General features: G+C 44.6%; 1 protein-coding gene across 6 annotated transcripts in view; it reads left to right on the top strand.

The window, feature by feature from the left end:
- Positions 1-17,649, top strand: part of SORT1 (sortilin 1) — a gene marked incomplete at its 3' end in the record, with an annotated part of 74,969 nt that extends 57,320 nt beyond the window's left edge. For 3 of the 6 annotated variants that reach the window (XM_079902432.1, XM_079902433.1, XM_079902436.1), the window contains 10 exons: positions 202-304; positions 640-808; positions 1,612-1,802; positions 4,887-5,076; positions 8,442-8,558; positions 9,174-9,282; positions 10,091-10,189; positions 10,738-10,844; positions 11,110-11,233; positions 11,679-17,649. In XM_079902432.1, the coding sequence (XP_079758558.1) occupies positions 202-304; positions 640-808; positions 1,612-1,802; positions 4,887-5,076; positions 8,442-8,558; positions 9,174-9,282; positions 10,091-10,189; positions 10,738-10,844; positions 11,110-11,233; positions 11,679-11,693 (1,224 nt within the window). Of the gene's footprint in view, positions 1-201; positions 305-639; positions 809-1,611; positions 1,803-4,886; positions 5,077-8,441; positions 8,559-9,173; positions 9,283-10,090; positions 10,190-10,737; positions 10,845-11,109; positions 11,276-11,678 lie in introns of those variants that run through there. The other 3 variants (XM_079902435.1, XM_079902434.1, XM_079902431.1) reach the window with 2 other exon arrangements.
- Between the last annotated feature and the right edge of the window lie 662 nt (positions 17,650-18,311).

The raw sequence follows: 18,311 nt of genomic DNA, 5'->3' as shown, positions 1-18,311 counted from the left end.
CTTAACACTACTGAACTGCACACTTAAAAATGGTTAAGATGATAAATTTTATGGTATGTGATTTTTACCACAATTTTTTTTAAAAAGAGTATCCCACGGAAGTCTGGGTTCATACATTCAAAGCCTTATTAGAAGACTCTCTGAGATGAGAAAAAAAATTTCACCTTTGGTTTTAATCTAAGCTTTGCTTTCTTTCCACAGTGCAGCCTTCATATTCACGCTTCCTACAGCATCTCCCAGAAACTAAACGTTCCAATGGCCCCACTCTCAGAGCCTAACGCTGTTGGCATAGTCATCGCCCATGGTAAGCAGCCCACCCTCACTTCCGCAGGAAGAAGTGGCTGAACACACTGAAACTCAGTCACAGTGTCGAGCCCTGTGAGAAAACCACCATACGTGGCTTTTACCATCCTTTACAGAATTTCTTGCAAGATAATGATACTGTGGGTTTTTCATAGACTCTCATCAGAGAGCAACATGACTTCTCCCTTTACCAAATTGTCAGTGGCCTTTTTTTCAATTACAGGAGGCATGATGGGAAATAATCAGAATAAACTCATTCAGAATTATTCTCTTGACAGTAAATCCTCTCTGTTTCATTGCTGATATGTGCTGATGAGATGGTGGATTGTGTTGTAGGTAGCGTGGGGGATGCCATCTCAGTGATGATCCCAGATGTGTACATCTCAGATGATGGAGGTTACTCCTGGCTGAAGATGCTGGAAGGACCTCACTATTACACCATCCTGGATTCCGGAGGCATCATTGTAGCCATCGAGCACAGCAGCCATCCTATCAATGTGATTAAGTATGCATGAGCTCAGCTCCACCCACACTATCTGCATAGAGAGCAACTGTGGGATGTTTGTCAGTTTGTTGGGGGGAAGTTACAGTCCCTGATTCAGATTAGTGCATTCTACAGAGCTGTAGGGAAGGTGCTTGAAAGGATTGCATTTAGAGCAACTCAAATTAAATAGCTTTGTTTTTTCCTCTGACTCCCTCTAGCTAACACTTCTCGTCACTTTTAAAAAATACTCCTCTCCCTCCCAACAAGAATATTATGGGAGCATTTAAGCACTCTGGAGGGGAAATGACTCCTTAAGTACAAGTTCTTATTATATAATTTCTGTTTGTTGACTTGGAAGCCCATTCTTACATGAGTCACTATCCTTTTTTCCTTTGGAAGAATTTTTTTTTTTTTTCTTTTTGAGGTACGCGGGCCCCTCACTGCTGTGGCCTCTCCCATTGCGGGGCACAGGCTCCTGACGCGCAGGCTCAGCGGCCATGGCTCACGGGCCCAGCCGCTCCGCGGCCTGTGGGGTCTTCCCAGACCGGGGCACGAACCCACGTCCCCTGCATCGGCAGGCGGACTCTCAACCACTGCGCCACCGGGGAAGCCCTGGAAGAATTTTTATAAAGGCATTTTCTTCCATAATATTTGAGTGAATCCCTTTTCCCCGTTAACTATAGGTGTTAAAAATTAATATAATAGTAAGCCATCACCTAAATATGAGAGTTTTTCTCTGATTTGTTATCAAACAACCGGTGGTTTCCTGATATTCCCGTAAATGTTGATCCTCTCTCATGATCTTTCTCTAATTGTGGTTTCAGGTTCTCCACAGACGAGGGTCAGTGCTGGCAAACCTACATATTTACCAGGGAGCCTATCTACTTTACTGGCCTGGCTTCAGAACCTGGAGCTAGGTCCATGAACATCAGCATCTGGGGTTTCACAGAATCTTTCCTGACTCGCCAGTGGGTCTCCTACACCATCGATTTTAAAGATATCCTTGAAAGGAACTGTGAGTGTCTCCTTTGAACTTTTCTACCAGAAACTTGTGAGCCCATTTCCCTAAATAACCGATTCAGTTTAATTTCTTCTAGCTGGAATAAGAAAATCATGTGTGTGAAAGAGGACTGAAGGATATTCCATGTGGGTGAGCAGGCAAAGGGATGGTACCAGAAAAGCACTTCCCTCTTTGGATTAGCACTGTCCAAGAGAAATAAAATGAGAGCCACGTATATAATTTAAATTATTCTATCAACTAGCTACATTATAAAAGTAAAAGAGGCAAAATTTATTTTAATAATATAGTTATTTCAGTATGTCCAAAATATCATTTTAACATGTAAGCAATGTTTTTAAATTATTAATGAAACATTTTACATTCTTTTTTTAAGGTATTTTAATTTTTTTATTGGAGTACAGTTGATTTACAATGTTGTGTTAGTTTCTGCTGTACAGCAAAGTGAATCAGTTATACACATACATATGTCCACTCTTTTCTAGATTCTTTTCCCGTATAGGTCAATACAGAGTATTGAGTAGAGTTCCCTGTGCTATACCGTAGGTCCTTATTAGTTATCTATTGTATATATAGTAGTATGTATATGTCAATCCCAATCTCCCAGTTTATCCCTCTCCCCCTTTCTGCCCTGGTAACCATAAGTTTGTTTTCTACATCTGTGACTCTATTTCTGTTTTGTAAATAAGTTCATTTGTACCTTTTTTTTAGATTCCACATACAAGCAATATCATATGATATTTGTTTTTCTCTGTCTGACTTACTTCACTTAGTACGATAATCTCTAGGTCCATCCATGTTGCTGCAAATCGCATTATTTCATTCTTTTTATGGCTGAATGATATTCCATTGTATATATGTACCACATCTTCTTTACCCATTCCTAAATGTCGATGGACATTTAGGTTGCTTCCATGTCTTGGCTATTGTAAACAGTGCTGCAATGAACATTGGGGTGCGTGTATCTTTTTGGATTATGGTTTTCTCTGGATATCTGCCCAGGAGTGGGATTGCTGGATCATATGGTAGTTCTATTTTTAGTTTTTTAAGGAACCTCCATACTGTTCTCCATAGTGGCTGTACCAATTTACATTCCCACCAACAGTGTAGGAGGGTTCCCTTTTCTCCACACCCTCTCCAGCATTTATTATTTGTAGACTTTTTGGCGATGGCCAGTCTGACCGGTGTGAGGCGATACCTCATTGTAGTTTTGATTTGCATTTCTCTGATAATTTGTGATGTTGAGCATCTTTTCATGTGCTTTTTGGCCATCTGTTACGTTCTTTTTCTTCTAACTAGGGCCTCAAAATCCAGTGCATATTCTACACTCACCCTTATGGTAAATCTCAATTCCGACTAGCCACATGTGGACATCTAGGAGAGTATAGTTTTGTACTTTAGATTTCTGTAGCATTTTCTGAGAGTTTTTTCTGCTTGTAAGGATAATGCATGTTTTTGTTTGTCTAAAATTATTTCATAACACTTCAAGGTTTTTCACACTTGATTACAGCAGAACTGTAGAGGAAAGTATGTTACAAAGACCATCTAACTGACTGTGTCACTTATCAAAATGTTGAAGTGAGGAAGTTTTCATGCAAAGAGTTTGGCTTGACCATTTCAGAATGCTGTGACTTCAAACTGGAAGGCATGTTAAAGGCCCAGAAAATGGCTTCAGAGAAGTTAAAATATTCATTGCAAGGTGTTCCTAAAGAATGACAAGCAAACCCAGGCCCCCAGTACCAAAGATGCTGACATTGTACTGAAAACATGGAGGATAAAAAAAAAAAACTGGAGAAAAAGTGATGACTCCCTGTGACCCATAGTTGCTTTCTGGCATAATATGATAGAAGACTTAAGTTTCGAGAAGCTCTGGTTAAATTTGGTCCTGACTGTTATTAGGCTGTGTTGGGGGCCCGTTTCCTCAGCATGTTACTTTAGTGAGTCCTGCAAGAAGCAGAAGCACTCAGTTTGGACCTTACTTTTCTACAAGATGTTTCAATGATTTAAAATCGGAGAGTCATTATAATCTAAATTCACTAAATAGGCTGTAAAGGAGCTGGCTTATGAGTTTTCCCCTCAGCAGGCAGCTCTACAGTTATCCCTGAAGTTTAACATCATTAAAAGATTTGTTAAGCCCCTGCTCTTTTTTAAAAATTTTTATTTATTTATTTTATATTCATTTTTGGCTGTGTTGGGTCTTCGTTTCTGTGCGAGGGCTTTCACCAGTTGGCGGCGAGTGGGGGCCACTCTTCATCGCGGTGCGTGGGCCTCTCACTGTCGCGGCCTCTCCCGTTGCGGAGCACAGGCTCAGTGGTTGAGGCTCACGGGCCCAGCCGCTCCGCGGCATGTGGGATCTTCCCGGACCGGGACACGAACCCGTGTCCCCTGCATTGGCAGGCGGACTCTCAACCACTGCGCCACCAGGGAAGCCCCAGCCCCTGCTCTTTAACAGGCCCTGTTCTGGTCTTCACATCCCAAAAGATAAAAACCTAATCCACAGTCTTTAGGCCACAGCCTTTGAGTCATTTTTCCATGAGTGGATGATATGACACACTAAGCCAGGTTGACTGTCATCACGGTCTTCATTTGAAAGCCAGTCTACAAGAGTTAAAAGCCTAGAAAGTATGTTTCCCCTTTCGTTTGAAGCAAACTAACCCACAGTGAAATTAAACCCATGCTTTTGGCTAATTGGTGTCTTGTCCTAAAGGCAAGCATCTGGTTGCTTACCTGACAGCTCCTGCTGACCAAGGGCACAGGTGTGCAAGACTTAAAGACAGAAGCTTCTCAGTCTGGAAGGAACCTTAGAGGTTCTCCATCCAGCTCCCCACTTCAAAAATAAGGTTTTTCCTAGAACTCAAATGGGTCGTGAGATGCAAAGACTCCTCCCTTGGCATGAAGAAAAGCCCATTGCTGGTAGGCTCCCACTAATGTTAACTTTCATTTACAATTCCAAAGTGAAGCAATAGGTTGAGTCAAACATCCCTACTTTTCCTCTCCTCGTTCTTCCTATTGCCTGGCAGCTGCCTCACATGGGTGGGTTCTGTCCCATGCAGTTTCCTGAACAGCCTGTCTTTCTTTTAGGTGAAGAGAAGGACTATACCATATGGCTGGCTCACTCCACAGACCCTGGAGATTATGGAGATGGCTGCATTTTAGGCTATAAAGAACAGTACCTACGGCTACGCAAGTCTTCCGTCTGTCAGAATGGTCGGGACTATGTTGTGACCAAGCAGCCGTCCGTCTGTCCCTGCTCCCTGGAGGACTTCCTCTGGTATCAGCATCCCTCAGATCCCTATCAGCCATTTCCCGTGCTGGAGGAGGCAAAAGACAGTTCAGAAATCTTTAAATCCTTTTCTTTCCCTTCTTCCTCAAGAGTGGAGTACTGTTGCTTCTTATTAAGGAAATTGAGGCACAGAGAAAGGGAACCAGAGTTGTTAATAATTAGACAGATAACATTGCATCAGTTACTTATTGGCCAGAACCAGCAACAACCCCTGGACATCCTGACTTGGCAGTGGTGGGAAGGAGAGAGGTACATAAGGAGGATGAGAATTAAAAAAGAGAGAGAGAGAAGATGATAGGACAGAAACACCAAGAAAAGTGGTACAGGAGCTCAGAGGAAACTGGACTTTAGCAAGCAGCCTGACAGCCTGGGTGTAGCAGGTAGGGTACTAGGTTTGGGGTCGTCTGCAGGACTGAAGGCGGAAAGAGTGTGGATCTGTCCCAAGAGAGAAGGTGACATCAGTATGTATGGTCTGTATGTCCCATCAAGGCTTAGAAGCCATCAAGGTGAACTCCCTAGAGTTCAGGACCATCCAGGCTTAAGGGTTAGTTTCTTGGCTGGCACAGGGTTAGTTGATTTTACAAGGGCGAGGGAGTCCCTAGGTAGCCTAAGCAAGGTAACTTAGGGCAAATAAGAGGAACTGCTTCACATCACAGGTACTAATCTTATGGAACTTGTTACCTGCAAAAGATACTGACAGGAGGTAGAAGTGGATTTGGAAAAGAAGGCAGGCAGATAGCAGTCCTGTCCTCCCACAATGTATTCTCCTGAACTGCAGGTGACAGAGAATGCAGGACTGAGCAAACTGCAGCCTGACCCAGTGTGTTTCCTCCTGCATGGCTCATAATCTGTGGAATGGCCAGGGGTCTTCCCTTCTCTATTTCCGCAGGGGAAAATATCACTCAGATCACTTTGATGTTGTAATAGGGCTAGAGCTTATTCATACTGTCAAACTCTGAAGGGCTGTCTCCCATCCTTAACTGCACACAGGGTGGCTCTCGGTCACCTGAGCTTCTGCTATTTTCCAAACATGTTGTGCAGCTCCATGCCACTGTGCATGCTGCTGCTTCTTCCTGGAAGTCTTTCCCTGCTTGACCCCAAGCCTGGTGAATTCCTACTTAGCCTTTAATACTTAGCTCAGATACCGCCTTCTTAAAGCCTTCCCCAGATTTTCCTCATCTAGGCTCCTAATACAGCACTTACCATATTTTAATTTTTGTGTGTAGATTTGCTTCCACCATTAAACTCCAGACTCTTTGAGTGCATATTGTATTTGATAATCACATAGTCATAATGATAGCCGCTGACGTTTTTTAGCAGTACGTCTGTTTACACTTCCCCTCAGCAGCCCTGTGAGAGAGGTACTCTGGTTATTTCCATTTCTCAAAGGGAGAATTTGCCATCACGTGGCAGAGCTGCGATGTGAACCTGGCCATTCAGCTCCAGAGCCTGCCCACTGTACCCCATGTGCTTGAGAAATGTGTACTTTGTGAGTGGGAAGGGTATGGTCCCTGAAATTTTGGATTGAACACATAAAATTTTTGCCAGAAATTTCTCCTTGCTATTGGAGGTGTGGTGTCTTCTGTATCTTTTGTTCTCTCTACCCTCTCCCTTAAATATTTGTCAGAAAGCCTTGAAGTACAAGCAGCATCTATATATTCACCAAATATTCACTGAATATTTTCTATGCACAGGGCAGTGCAAAGTGATAACAGGAAGTTTATTATAGACTCTCCTGGTAAGATGCACATAATAATGTTTGAAACAGAAGGTGGGATCCTTGGGGATTTAGAAAAGGGAGAGACTATTCCATCCAGAGCTGAAAGGAGGTAGGTGGGTCAAAGAAGGCTTTGTAGAGGAGGTGGCATTTGGGCTGAGCCCTGACGAGCCGTAGGATTTGACCATGCACATCTGGGAAGAAGCAGGTCGTTAAAGCCCGTGGACTGATGTGGGCTTAGACCACCCCAACAGCGTGATCAGGAAGGGTGTGCTGGAAGATAGGCTATGAGGGGAAGTTACAGTAGTCACGATGAAGTGAGTGGGTCCAGATGGGGGTGCTCAGGCTGTTTCCAACTTAGATGGTGGGAAGGAAGGTAGTGTCCTGGACAAATGGAGGAAATGACCGGAGGGACTGGCATGAAGGAGGAAACGCGATGTATTTTGAATGTTTTGTTTATTTGAGCTTCTGTCAGCAGATTTAGATGGCAGTGTCCAGCAGGTATTTGGAAATGTAGGATTAGAGCTCAAGAGAGGTAAAACCTAGAAGTTTTAGTTGCAACAAATAGTTAAGCTCATGAAGGGGGAGTAAGAGAATGAATTATAGGATCTTGGAGAACATCTGCACTTACGGGTTAGGAAGAGAGCAGAGCAAGCAGTGACCAAAGAAACAGACGAGTGCCGCTCTCAGGGCCTCAGTGGGTGGGGCACAGCATTGTGGCAAGTGCCCCAGAATAGGTGATCAGAGTGAACGAGACAGAGAGAGCCCCCTAGGTTGGATGACTGGTGAGCCCTGGGGGGCCACAGACATTCATTTTCAAGGTTGCAGAAGGGGGCCGAAGCCCAAATGCATAGAATAAAAAGTAAATGAGTACAACAGAACAGGGAAAAAATATTTTTTAAGAAATCTGGCCAGTAAAGGAGAGGATGGTGAAGGAAGAGGACAGGTTCAGGCTAAGGAGAAGCCTCCAGGTGAGTGGGACTAGTGGTCACTGCCACACTGTCCGTGGAACGAGCCCCCGCCCAGGGGCATTAGGAAGGATGGGGCCGAGGCCACTCGTGTCATTTCTTTGGGGAAAGCAGAGAAAGAGCAGATGGGTGGCGCTATGGAGAGATGGGATAGAATGGAGGGCAAGAACAGGCATTCACATTGGTGGCAGGGACCATCTAAGAAACTAAGAGGGACACGGAAGTGGGGAAGGCAGGAAAGGTTTAACATACCCGCCATGGGTAGAACATGGGTAAATGAGTTATTTGGAGAGAAATAAAAGAGTTGCTGAGTGTCCCAGAGTTTAGATCTGTTGCTGATGTACTATTTCTCTGTGTCTTAGTCACGTGAGTCCCCACCCCCTGCAGGCTGCCCTCCTTCCCTTCCCGGAGCCTGAGCTGTCTGTGTGGGACTCCTAGCTATTGAGTCTGAAGCCCAATCCATAAGCTATTTTCCCTTAGTTCAGCCCTCCCCATGTGCTTTTTTTTCCTAAACAGACCTCTTTATATGTCACAGGCTTCCTTAGCTTCTTTCTGGCAACCCAAGACTGGAATATTGACCATCCACTGCCCCATATAAAGCCTTCATTGCTAGTCGCTTCCTGTCTTTCAGCAACTTTGAAAGATACCTTATTTGCTGATTCTTACAGTGATTTTGGCTACTTCCGTCCAGAAAATGACTCCAAGTGTGTGGAACAGCCAGAACTCAAGGGCCACGACCTAGAGTTTTGTTTGTACGGGAGAGAAGAGCACCTGACGACAAATGGGTGAGATGCCTGCTTCTCCCGTATCGGGACTGAGTCTCCACTGTGCAGAGTGAAAGCTGCGTCTCTCCGCATAGTTCTGAGCAGTAGTTGAGAGCACTCTAGAAAAATACTGTCTACTAAAACTTTCTGTGATGGGGGAAATGTTCTGTAATCTGCTGTGTCTGATGCGGTCGCCACTAGCCCTTTGTGGCTGTTGACACTAGTGTGAGTGAGGAACTGAAGTAATTTTAATTAATTTAAGTGTAAATAGCCACCACAGTAGAGAGCGCTGCTCTAGAGGAGGCTCACTGCCTCCTTCCCTGATAAACACTCCCCTCCCCTGTGGTTTATGTACCGCGTGTTGACTGCATTCCCTGGTCACAGTTCTTTGACACAGTCTCTTAAGGCAGAAAGGTGGCATGACCCTGCAGCAAGGCAAGGGATGTGTGGTCTGTCCAAGGACTGAAACTACACAGAATATCCCCAAAACATCCCTGCAGATCTCCCCCAAGGCCTGAAAGATGGTGTAATGACCAGAAGTTTTTCTGCAACTTCTAAAATCTTGTCTTCAGGAAGTAAGCAAGAATCCAGAAGTACATCCTTGTATTCTGTTAACAAATTTTCTCTGCCTCTCAGGTACCGGAAAATTCCAGGAGACAGATGCGAGGGCGGAGTGAATCCTGCTCGAGAAGTGAAAGACTTGAAAAAGAAGTGCACAAGCAACTTTCTGAGTCCAGAAAAGCAGGTATGTTAAAGTAGATCTGGTTTAGGTACAAGTGGGGTTTCACGTTCTGCCAGGAATAGTCAAAGTTACAGTGTCAAGAACTCTGTTACTGAGTACAAGTGGCCAGACTACTTCTGTCAGGCTTCCCTTCGTACAGGAAACTGTCAGGATGAGGGATGGTCACATAACCCAACGCTAAGCTCATCTACCGAAAACGTTTTTGTTGGGGAAAAAAAAATGGTATTCAGTAAAGTTTTTCCAAGTCCTAGATGCATACGGTTGAGGAAATTTCTGAGGCTCAGAGTCATTTAGGAAAAAGACTCAAGAAGTTTGGCTGTAAAGGGCTGGAGTTTTACACATGTGGAAGGGAGGGCACTGGACCATAGGTAGGGTGGATCTCTTTGCCGAGTCATGTCAAGTGTGTTCAGAATGAAAAACTGAACTATGGTAATAAGGGGCTGGTTTTGATTTAGAAGCAAGTTTTAGGGCTGATTACAGTTCTGTAGCACTGAACTATCTGGCTGGAATATGGGGATATGGTAAAGAGGAAACCTCTTGATAAAGAAGCACTGGCCCAGCAGTGAGACTTGGGGCAGTAAACTGTGGGCCCCAGGTTCCTAATCTGGAAATTGAGAGGTGGACAATCTGCAGTTCCCTCCTATCTAACCTTCTAAGGGATGAGGGCCTGACAAGGGGTGGGATTAAGAAGGCAGTGGGAGAAAAATGTGTGGGTGTGTGTACTTGTCGGGGGCAAGTTCCTCCTTCTCTGCATCCCCGCCCTGCACTCCTGGTGGCTGTCCTCAGAGTGTTTGTGTGTGTGATTGCACAGGACTACCGCCCACAGGGACACAACTTGTCCCAGAATCCAGCTCCGCCTCCTCTTGGATACATTGAAAACACACACACCCTATCTCCCACCCAAAAGCAGGTAGGTCACACTCAAACAATGATACGGAAAGCTTATTTGTAAAAACATACAACAACTTAAGTAAAAGATAAATCTCGGTGTCATAGGATGGCTTGCCTAACATAACATTGGCACAGCTCCTTTCCAGGTAATTGGCCCTGTTTTAGATTCATTCAGCCCACTTATTATCATAGTCTCCCTTTCCTGCTTCACCCTTAAAAGCTCCAAGACTTATAAACAGTGGTAGTGGGGAACAGTCACAATTACCATTTGATCTAGGTAGTTGCTACGACTTCCAGTGTAACTTTGACATGGAAGCCACTGAGTTTGCACCATTCTGACAGCTTTAAGGCAGTTGAAGTTCTGGTCACCCTCTGCCAGCTGTGATATTCTCCTGGTAGCACTGAGATGGTTCATCTTGGGGGCGGGGGTTGGGAAAGTATCATCATTAGGTGCCTAGAGACTGCAGATCATTCAACAGAGAAATAGGGGAATGAGCAGCCTCTTTGAATTCTGTCTGAGAATATGCACACCCAAAATTGTTTGTGTTTGTGTTTTAATTTATCAAGAATTCCAAGTCAAATTCTGTTCCGATTATCCTGGCTACTGTGGGATTGATGCTGGTCACAGTCGTAGCAGGAGTGCTCATTGTGAAGAAGTACGTCTGTGGGGGAAGGTAAGGAACAGAAATCAATCAAACCAGAAAGTCCACCGAGGGCAGACGGTTGAGTCAGCCCCTGGCAAAAACTAACTAGTTGAAGTGATGTTACTGAAACATCAGGCCCAAATCTTTCCTTACATTTTCCATATGCCAGGTACGGGCTGTGCTTCCTATATGTGTGACTCATTCTGCAAGTGTGTAAAACTTGGAAAATCCACCGTCCTATAAGAAATGCACCCCTCCTCCCCATGTGAGAGTTGACGGTGGTTTCCACCCACAGGTTCCTGGTGCATCGATACTCTGTGCTCCAGCAGCATGCGGAGGCCAACGGTGTGGATGGTGTGGATGCTTTGGACACAACCTCCCACACTCATAAAAGTGGTTATCATGATGACTCAGATGAGGTGAGACTATTTCTTCTTGAGGGGTGGTCCAGAAATTTTTAAAAAGGGTGATCTTTGGGCTTCCCTGATGGTGCAGTGGTTGGGAGTCCGCCTGCCGATGCAGGGGACACGGGTTCGTCCCCCGGTCCGGGAAGATCCCACATGCTGCGGAGCGGCTGGGCCCGTGAGCCGTGGCCGCTGAGCCTGCGCATCCAGAGCCTGTGCCCCGCAGCGGGAGAGGCCACAACAGTGAGAGGCCCGCGTACCGCAAAAAAAAAAAAAAAAAAAAAAAAGAGTGATCTTTTCTTACTCATGATCAAGATAATGATTGAAGCAAAGGAGGGTATAAGCTAGAAGCAGCAATTTAATGACTGTAAGACTTGGCCAGCCCAGAAACTAGGTAATGGCTTTCAAAATAGGGATTTTTTTGGTCTGTAAATAATATGGCCTATGTCTTTCTTTTCAGGACCTCCTGGAATAGCTCCTCAAAGGAGCTGGGACTGAGCACAGATGATGGAACCGCAGTACCTCTTACACTCCCTGTGGCTCCGACTTGGGGAAATAAATTTCCCATTGCGAGGGACCCAGCTCTGTTTCTGCTGCTTCCATCAAAGCCAAAAGGACCTACACTAAAGAAATGGGGGGTGGGGACCCTAAACACTCTTACAATTGGCCCTGAGAAGAGAGGGAAAATTTTTAATTCTTTAACTTTTCATTTCAAGTTCTGTCTTTTTGCAAGGTACGGGCCCTTTTCGGTTTTGTTTTTGTTTTTTAAGGGAAATGAAATGGAATTGAAGGGAACTTTTCACTAACCCCACTGTTGCATGTTTTGCATGGCGCCTGCCCCAGGGCACCTGCCAGCTTCAGCATCAACTCTCACAAAGCACTTGGTGCCGTCCCTGGGCTGTGCTGGCAACACGAAGCAGCCGCAGAGATGAGCACAGAGGCTGCGATGACTGGCACAGCCTGGGCAGCCTTTCTCCATCTGGGGACAGCCCCGCTCCAAGAACACTGCACACCAGCTCCTCACACAGATCCCTGCTTTTTGTTGTTGTTGTTGTTGTTTTTTCAGGGACCATAGGCCACAGTGATTTTTCTTTTCCCCTGTTTAATTAGGCAATACCCTCATTAATTGCCCTTTGGCAACTAACTTACATGTGCTTCCAAGACACTAAATCAGGAAAACCTAAAGGGTAATATTTTTAATTTGGGGCAGGAAAAAGGGAGCAGCAGAGAATTGACTAGATTTAGCACCTATTAAAGGAGAAACTCTTGCTTCTTCCGAGATCTTTCAAGCCATGCTTTGTGTGTGTGCCAGTGGACTTGCTCAAGGTCTGGGTTCAGGCTTGCCCGGGCTGTGTGCCCAGGCTGAGCGAGCTCTTCACTGGAGTGGCTGGTGGCATGGGCCGTGCAGCCCCTGAGGATGGCACGTCACAGTCTTCTGCGTCCCCTCCTGCCTGCTGTGCTGGCTCCTTGGTGAATCATTAGAATGGCTGCTTATTTGCTTCCTCTTAGGTTGCTGCTCTGCAAGGAGCCATGACTAGACATGTTTTCAGATTTAGGCTTTTTTTAAAAAATCAGAATTTTATTACCAGACTCTCCTCCTCTGCCCTTTTTCCCAGCTTTGCCAAGTAATTTGTTGGCATGAAACTTTTGGCTGAACCAACTGAAAAACACACTTCTAGTGTAGATGATGTTTCGTGTGATACATTAAGTTCGTATTTTAAATTTAAAAAAATTTTCCTTTTGACATTTTTAAAAATGAGATAAATTAGAAAATGTAGCAAGATGGATTTTGGGGTGGCCATATAGTGATGGAAAGCTGCAATCGTTAGTTTTAATACAGCTTGACTATTTGCTATACCGGAATATAGTAGCACGTTTTCAGTCTTAGCATACCTACTGTGCCGGTCACAGTTTCTCCCAATAATTATGATTGGGACATTCTTTGATAAACTGCCGTTTTGTTGCTAGTTCACTTTATGGCTAGAAAGTCAGGAAAAAGTAAATGTGCCAAATTAACTGTTGTCAGAATGCGTGAGCAGATGGCTGAGTTCTCTCCTCACCAGAATGGATTCACAGCCGCAGGGAAAGTGGGGGAGGGAATGGATGGAGAATTCTAGAGACTTTGAAACTGCAGTAAACTTAAATGAGTCAGGGAGCTATAAAGTTAGGGCAGTTTTTGTAAAGAGAGTTAATACTTGTTAGAGCCAGAGAACACTAGTCTTTTAGGAAAAGCTCATTCCTTTTACAAGGTTTTTAAATTAAAAGTAATTCCAAAGATATACCAGCTCACAAATGATTAAGTATCGGCTTTTGTCCCCGGTCGCCCTCACCTCCTGCCCAAAATGAATTTGATGTCCAGAAAAGACCTACTTAAACCATACACCTCTTCTCCCCACATATATCCGCTCGGGTAGGTGTGCTGATACATGGTAATTCTCTGATTAGTTTTAAGATAGGAAAGTTAATATTCTTCTCTAACCGTATAAGATTAGGGCTCTTTGCCTATAATGATATTTCTATAGAACTTGGCAGTTTTCACAGCACTTTTTTCTCTTGCATTATGTAATTTGAACCTTACAACATTCTCGTGAGATTTAAAAAAAAAAAAGGCGGGGGTTGTAATCCCCATTAGAGATAGAGCTGAGGTACAAAAACGGAGCAAGTCGCCAGGGTCCCTGTGTGTTACGAGCACCGCCAGTGGTTGTCTTCAGATCTCGTATATGTTTTGATGCGCGCCAGTGCTGAGCACCTGGAGAGGGCTGCTCTCTTATAGATGACTTGCTATTCTTTAGGATGCGGATCAGTGACATTTCTTGCAGAGCAGTATTTAGCTCTTTTTTGCCACCTTGGTAAACAGAAGAGTTTATTCTCCTGTTGTTCATGGTTGAAAACAAAAGTAATGGTAATTTTGAATATGTGTTTAGAAACCGCCCCTCACCTTGTTGAGGGTCACTGTTGAAGAGTGCAGGAATGGAATCTCCATTGATGAGGCACCCTCTTTATTCTTCTTGTCCTCCCACCACTGGCTGGCTAGCGAGCTCAGTTGGTTTGAGGACTGCTAACAAGCCTGGCTAGTTAGCCTTCTGGGTCAGCCTGCACTCACACAAGTGTATGCCCTCAGCCAGACAGGAAAACGGCCTAAATCCATGACAGCTTCTAAGAAAAGAAGATTTCCAATTTGTCCTATCGATGTTAGGTTAGGAGAATTATCTTTGAAAGTAAAGTTGTGTAAAGTCTCAGGCTTGATAGCAAAAGATTATTTCAACAATAGAAGTTAGCACTGTAAGGTAGGTTGGACATATTAGACCGTGCAAAGTGACCTGAGCTCTAAAATCCAGGCGGAGAACTCATCATCCTTCGTGCTCTGTGGACAGGTGTCTTGGACGTAAGGGGGCTCTTGGTTTTTAGTGAGACCAGAGACCAGGGATGCATACACCTAGGCTGTTCATTGAATGGGAATGCCCCTTAGAAGAATGAAAGCGTTTGGAGGATTGTGGCAGTTCTAGGCTGGGCTTAAGAGATTCAACAGATTAGCTGTAACTAAAACTTAGAATTTGCTGTCTGCCTCTGAATAGGCTTTCCAGTGTGCGTCTCTGTAATTCTTAGGTTTGCCTCTGGGCCTCTACATGCCCAAGCTGGCCTTTCATCCCTGACAGATAAGTAATGGACTGGCCACCGCTGGCTCTGTAAACCATTGCTGGTTCTCCCATGGCCTTCATCACGGTACAAGGATAGAGAGAGGAGTACAGGGCAGTTCACATCCACCCCAGGTGGCAGGACTGTCGTGACTTGAGTCATTTCTTTATTTTCCAGGCAAATGATTCAGGTAGAGAGATTCTCTCTTTCCTTTTCGGAGAGCTTTAAAGAGCCCTGCTCCTGTATGCAATGGCTTAGAGCTCGCCCTGCTCATTTTTGGTACCGCCCCCTTGCCTCACATGAAGCCCAGATACTTGGAACTGCTAAAATAGGAAGAGATTCAGCTTTTCAACTTTGCTACTACCTTCCCTCAAGCAGGAAGATTAACATGGACTTACATGTCCTTTGGACAAAAACCAAAGTTTAAGATTTGCCACATGATGGAGTGATAGGGAGGGCCAGACTTTCAGCACTGGCACTCAGCAGGTGCCAGACTTTCTGTTCCATCTGCCACTGATCCGCCCAGCTCAGGCAGCTCTGGCAGTGCTGTCCTGCCCAAGCAGAGCCCAGGCCTCACCCTCATGGAGGATGATTAAAATAGCAGGAACATGTTGATTTCTTGGCTACTTTGCATTATAACAATAAGAATCAGAACATTAACTAGAAATTGTCTTCAACAACTTAACTGTACGCATTTTTTCACACTGGTACATTTTTAAGCGTCCTTGTTTATATAGGATAACTTAAACTAATCTGTACCTTTCTATATATATATGTGTGTGTGTACATATATACATGTATAAACTGTATAGTGTACATGTTAATGATTTATTGATATGTCCCAAGTCTTTAATGCAGTTCTCATCCTCCGCATGCCCTCAGTTTGTGGTCGGGTGACTTAAATGTTCCTGGTGGTTCTGCCCACCTCCTGTGTTTGGACGTCTAGGGAGGAGGGGTTTGATGGCACCCTCCTTATCCTCGTGCACAGAAATGCTCAGGGTCCCCGTGTGCCTGTTGTCCAGCCCTGTCTTGTCTCTTGTTCCCTATCAGCATGTGGTCCCTCCTTGCTCTGTAACTTCTCTGCCTCCACCCCAAGCTGTCGGTACAAAAGTGTAAAGCAGTATTAAGATCGTTACTGCATGTATGCTAAAAACCCAAGTTTTCTGTTCCCTTGGGACAGAAAATTGCATGTGAGGTGGGATAATCAAGTTTCAATGACCAATGTCGGTTACACAAAAAAGCCAGACCCTAGAATAAAATTCCACAAAATGGAAATAAAACTCAAATTTCTTTAGCATTATGTAAATAAATCTGGGTGTGTTTAACTTTGTACTGGTAATTTTCTGTATATTTGCAATATTTGGGTTAGAAATAAAACAGACTGGACTTTGTTACCTGACCTACTAAAATGACTAAGCTACAGTTTGTTAATATGAAAGCTTTTCCAGTTTTCTAGCTTCAAAAATCAAACTCCAGCAACCAGAGAATAAGTCAGTTAAAGAGCCAGGACTATTCATTTATAGCATGTAAGGTATTAGGTAATTTATAGGAAAAACTACTCACCTGTTTCTGCTTTATGCTCACAAAGATCTGCCTCCCATGGGTATTTGTAAAAGCCGCTTTCTTGTTCTTACTCCGGGAAAGTGTAGCTGAGCCACCCCGTACAGCTTCTCCGTTTCAACCGCTACACTCTTCCTTCTGCACGCAGCGGCATGTCATTACTCTCTTGAATTCCATGTTCTTCTAGCAGGTTGATAAGTAACACCAAGGAGTTTACCTTCCACACCTTTCCATCTGCCCCTCTTAACGTTTCTCCTGCTGCACTTACTCGTAGTCCTTCCTGACCCATTTCATTTAAGGACCTTCAAAGAGTTGCAACTTTCCTCCTCCAAAACATTTCTTTTAGGGGAGGTTCCTGCCCACCCCCACTGAGCCTTTAGCCAAGCCTCACGACTGCTCAGCCTTCCGTCCTGGCGGGTATTTCCATTTAATGCTTGCTCTGGCGTCGTGGTCTAAAGATGACCAGGCAGAGACCTTGCTCTTGAGGAGCCCATGTCTGCTGGAAGAGCCCTCCCCCAGGAGGTTATCCAAGGTGGTTTATTTTCTGGAATTCTATCTAACATAGTGTTCTAAGACTTCCTGCAACAGAATCAGTAGGTTTTTTTTAAAATGCATATCCCACTTAGACCTATTAAATTAGCCTTTCCAATGGATAAGACCCTAGGAGTCTGCCTTTTTTATTTGATTCTTCAGTTGCAACAAGGAGCTAAGACCAAAAGCCTGGGCCAATCTCCTCATCAAAGGATGGATTAAGTGGGGTATAAGAGGGGGTGTTTGGAGTCCCCTGGTGTACTGTCTGGACTCGTAAGGGCTTTGGCTGGGTCAGACGAGAGAAATAGGTCAAAGAGGCCTTTACACAAATCCTGACATGACACAGCGCAGCCTCTCACCACCAGCCTGAGGTCAAGCTCCACAGTTACCCTCTTCAGTCATCCGAGCTCCTGATAAACAGCTTCCTGGGCACCAGCTGTGTCTACAGGTTGTCCTAGCCCTCGGTCCCTATACAGGTTGCAAAGATGAGTTCTGGGCTTCTGTCCCACACCCCAAGATAGTAACAGGCTCCCAGGATCCTAATGACTGCCCCCAATTTGACGGCTAAAGGGGAGAAATGAGTAAGGAGCTCATTCATTCAACCATACTCATTTGTTTCCATAAAAAATAAAGGAGAGGAGGGGAAGGGGGGAATGTGGGAACTCTACTTTCCACTCAACTTTGCTGTGAACCTAAAACTGCTCTTTAAGCCTAAAGAAAAAAAAAAAAATATATATATATATATATATATATTCACAGAGGGGATGCCAGCTTCTGGAGATGAGGAAGTCGAGTATGATAGGAAACCAGATTGATTGGATGGAGTGCATAGAACATATAAATGATGGTCTGGTGAGCCTAGAAATCACATAGGACCGTTAGTATGTAACACCTACTGTGCTCTGGCCACTTTCATATACTTTTACCATTTTATCTTCAACACAATTGTGGCATCATCATCCCTTGTTTCATGGACCAGGGACCTGAGGTTCAGAGTAAGTGGTTTTCCCAGGGTCACCTAGCAAATGAGTGAGTAGTAGAGCCCAGAGTCACACTCAAGTCCTCTAACCTTATGCTCCTGGCTCTCCCCTCCATCACTGCTGCCTCTCACTTAATTTGTACTTTATCTCATAGGCAAGGGAGCTTTGAAAGGGACAAGCGCTGGCCCAACCTAAAAATAGCTTACATTTATCGAGCACTTGGTCGGCTACACTCTGCTAAGCACTTTACCCAGATTACCTTTGAATCCTCACAGCAACCCTATGGCTGTTATCTCCACTTCACAGATGAGGAAACAGACCTGAGAGAGACTGTGATGTGTGGTTACAAGTCACACAGCCAATTGGTGATGGAGCCAAAGTGAGCC

This window comes from Stenella coeruleoalba, assembly GCF_951394435.1.
Source record: "Stenella coeruleoalba genome assembly, chromosome: 1".
NCBI lineage: Eukaryota > Metazoa > Chordata > Mammalia > Artiodactyla > Delphinidae > Stenella > Stenella coeruleoalba.
Note: the sequence above shows the minus strand (reverse complement) of the source record. Positions and strands in the feature narration are given on the sequence as shown.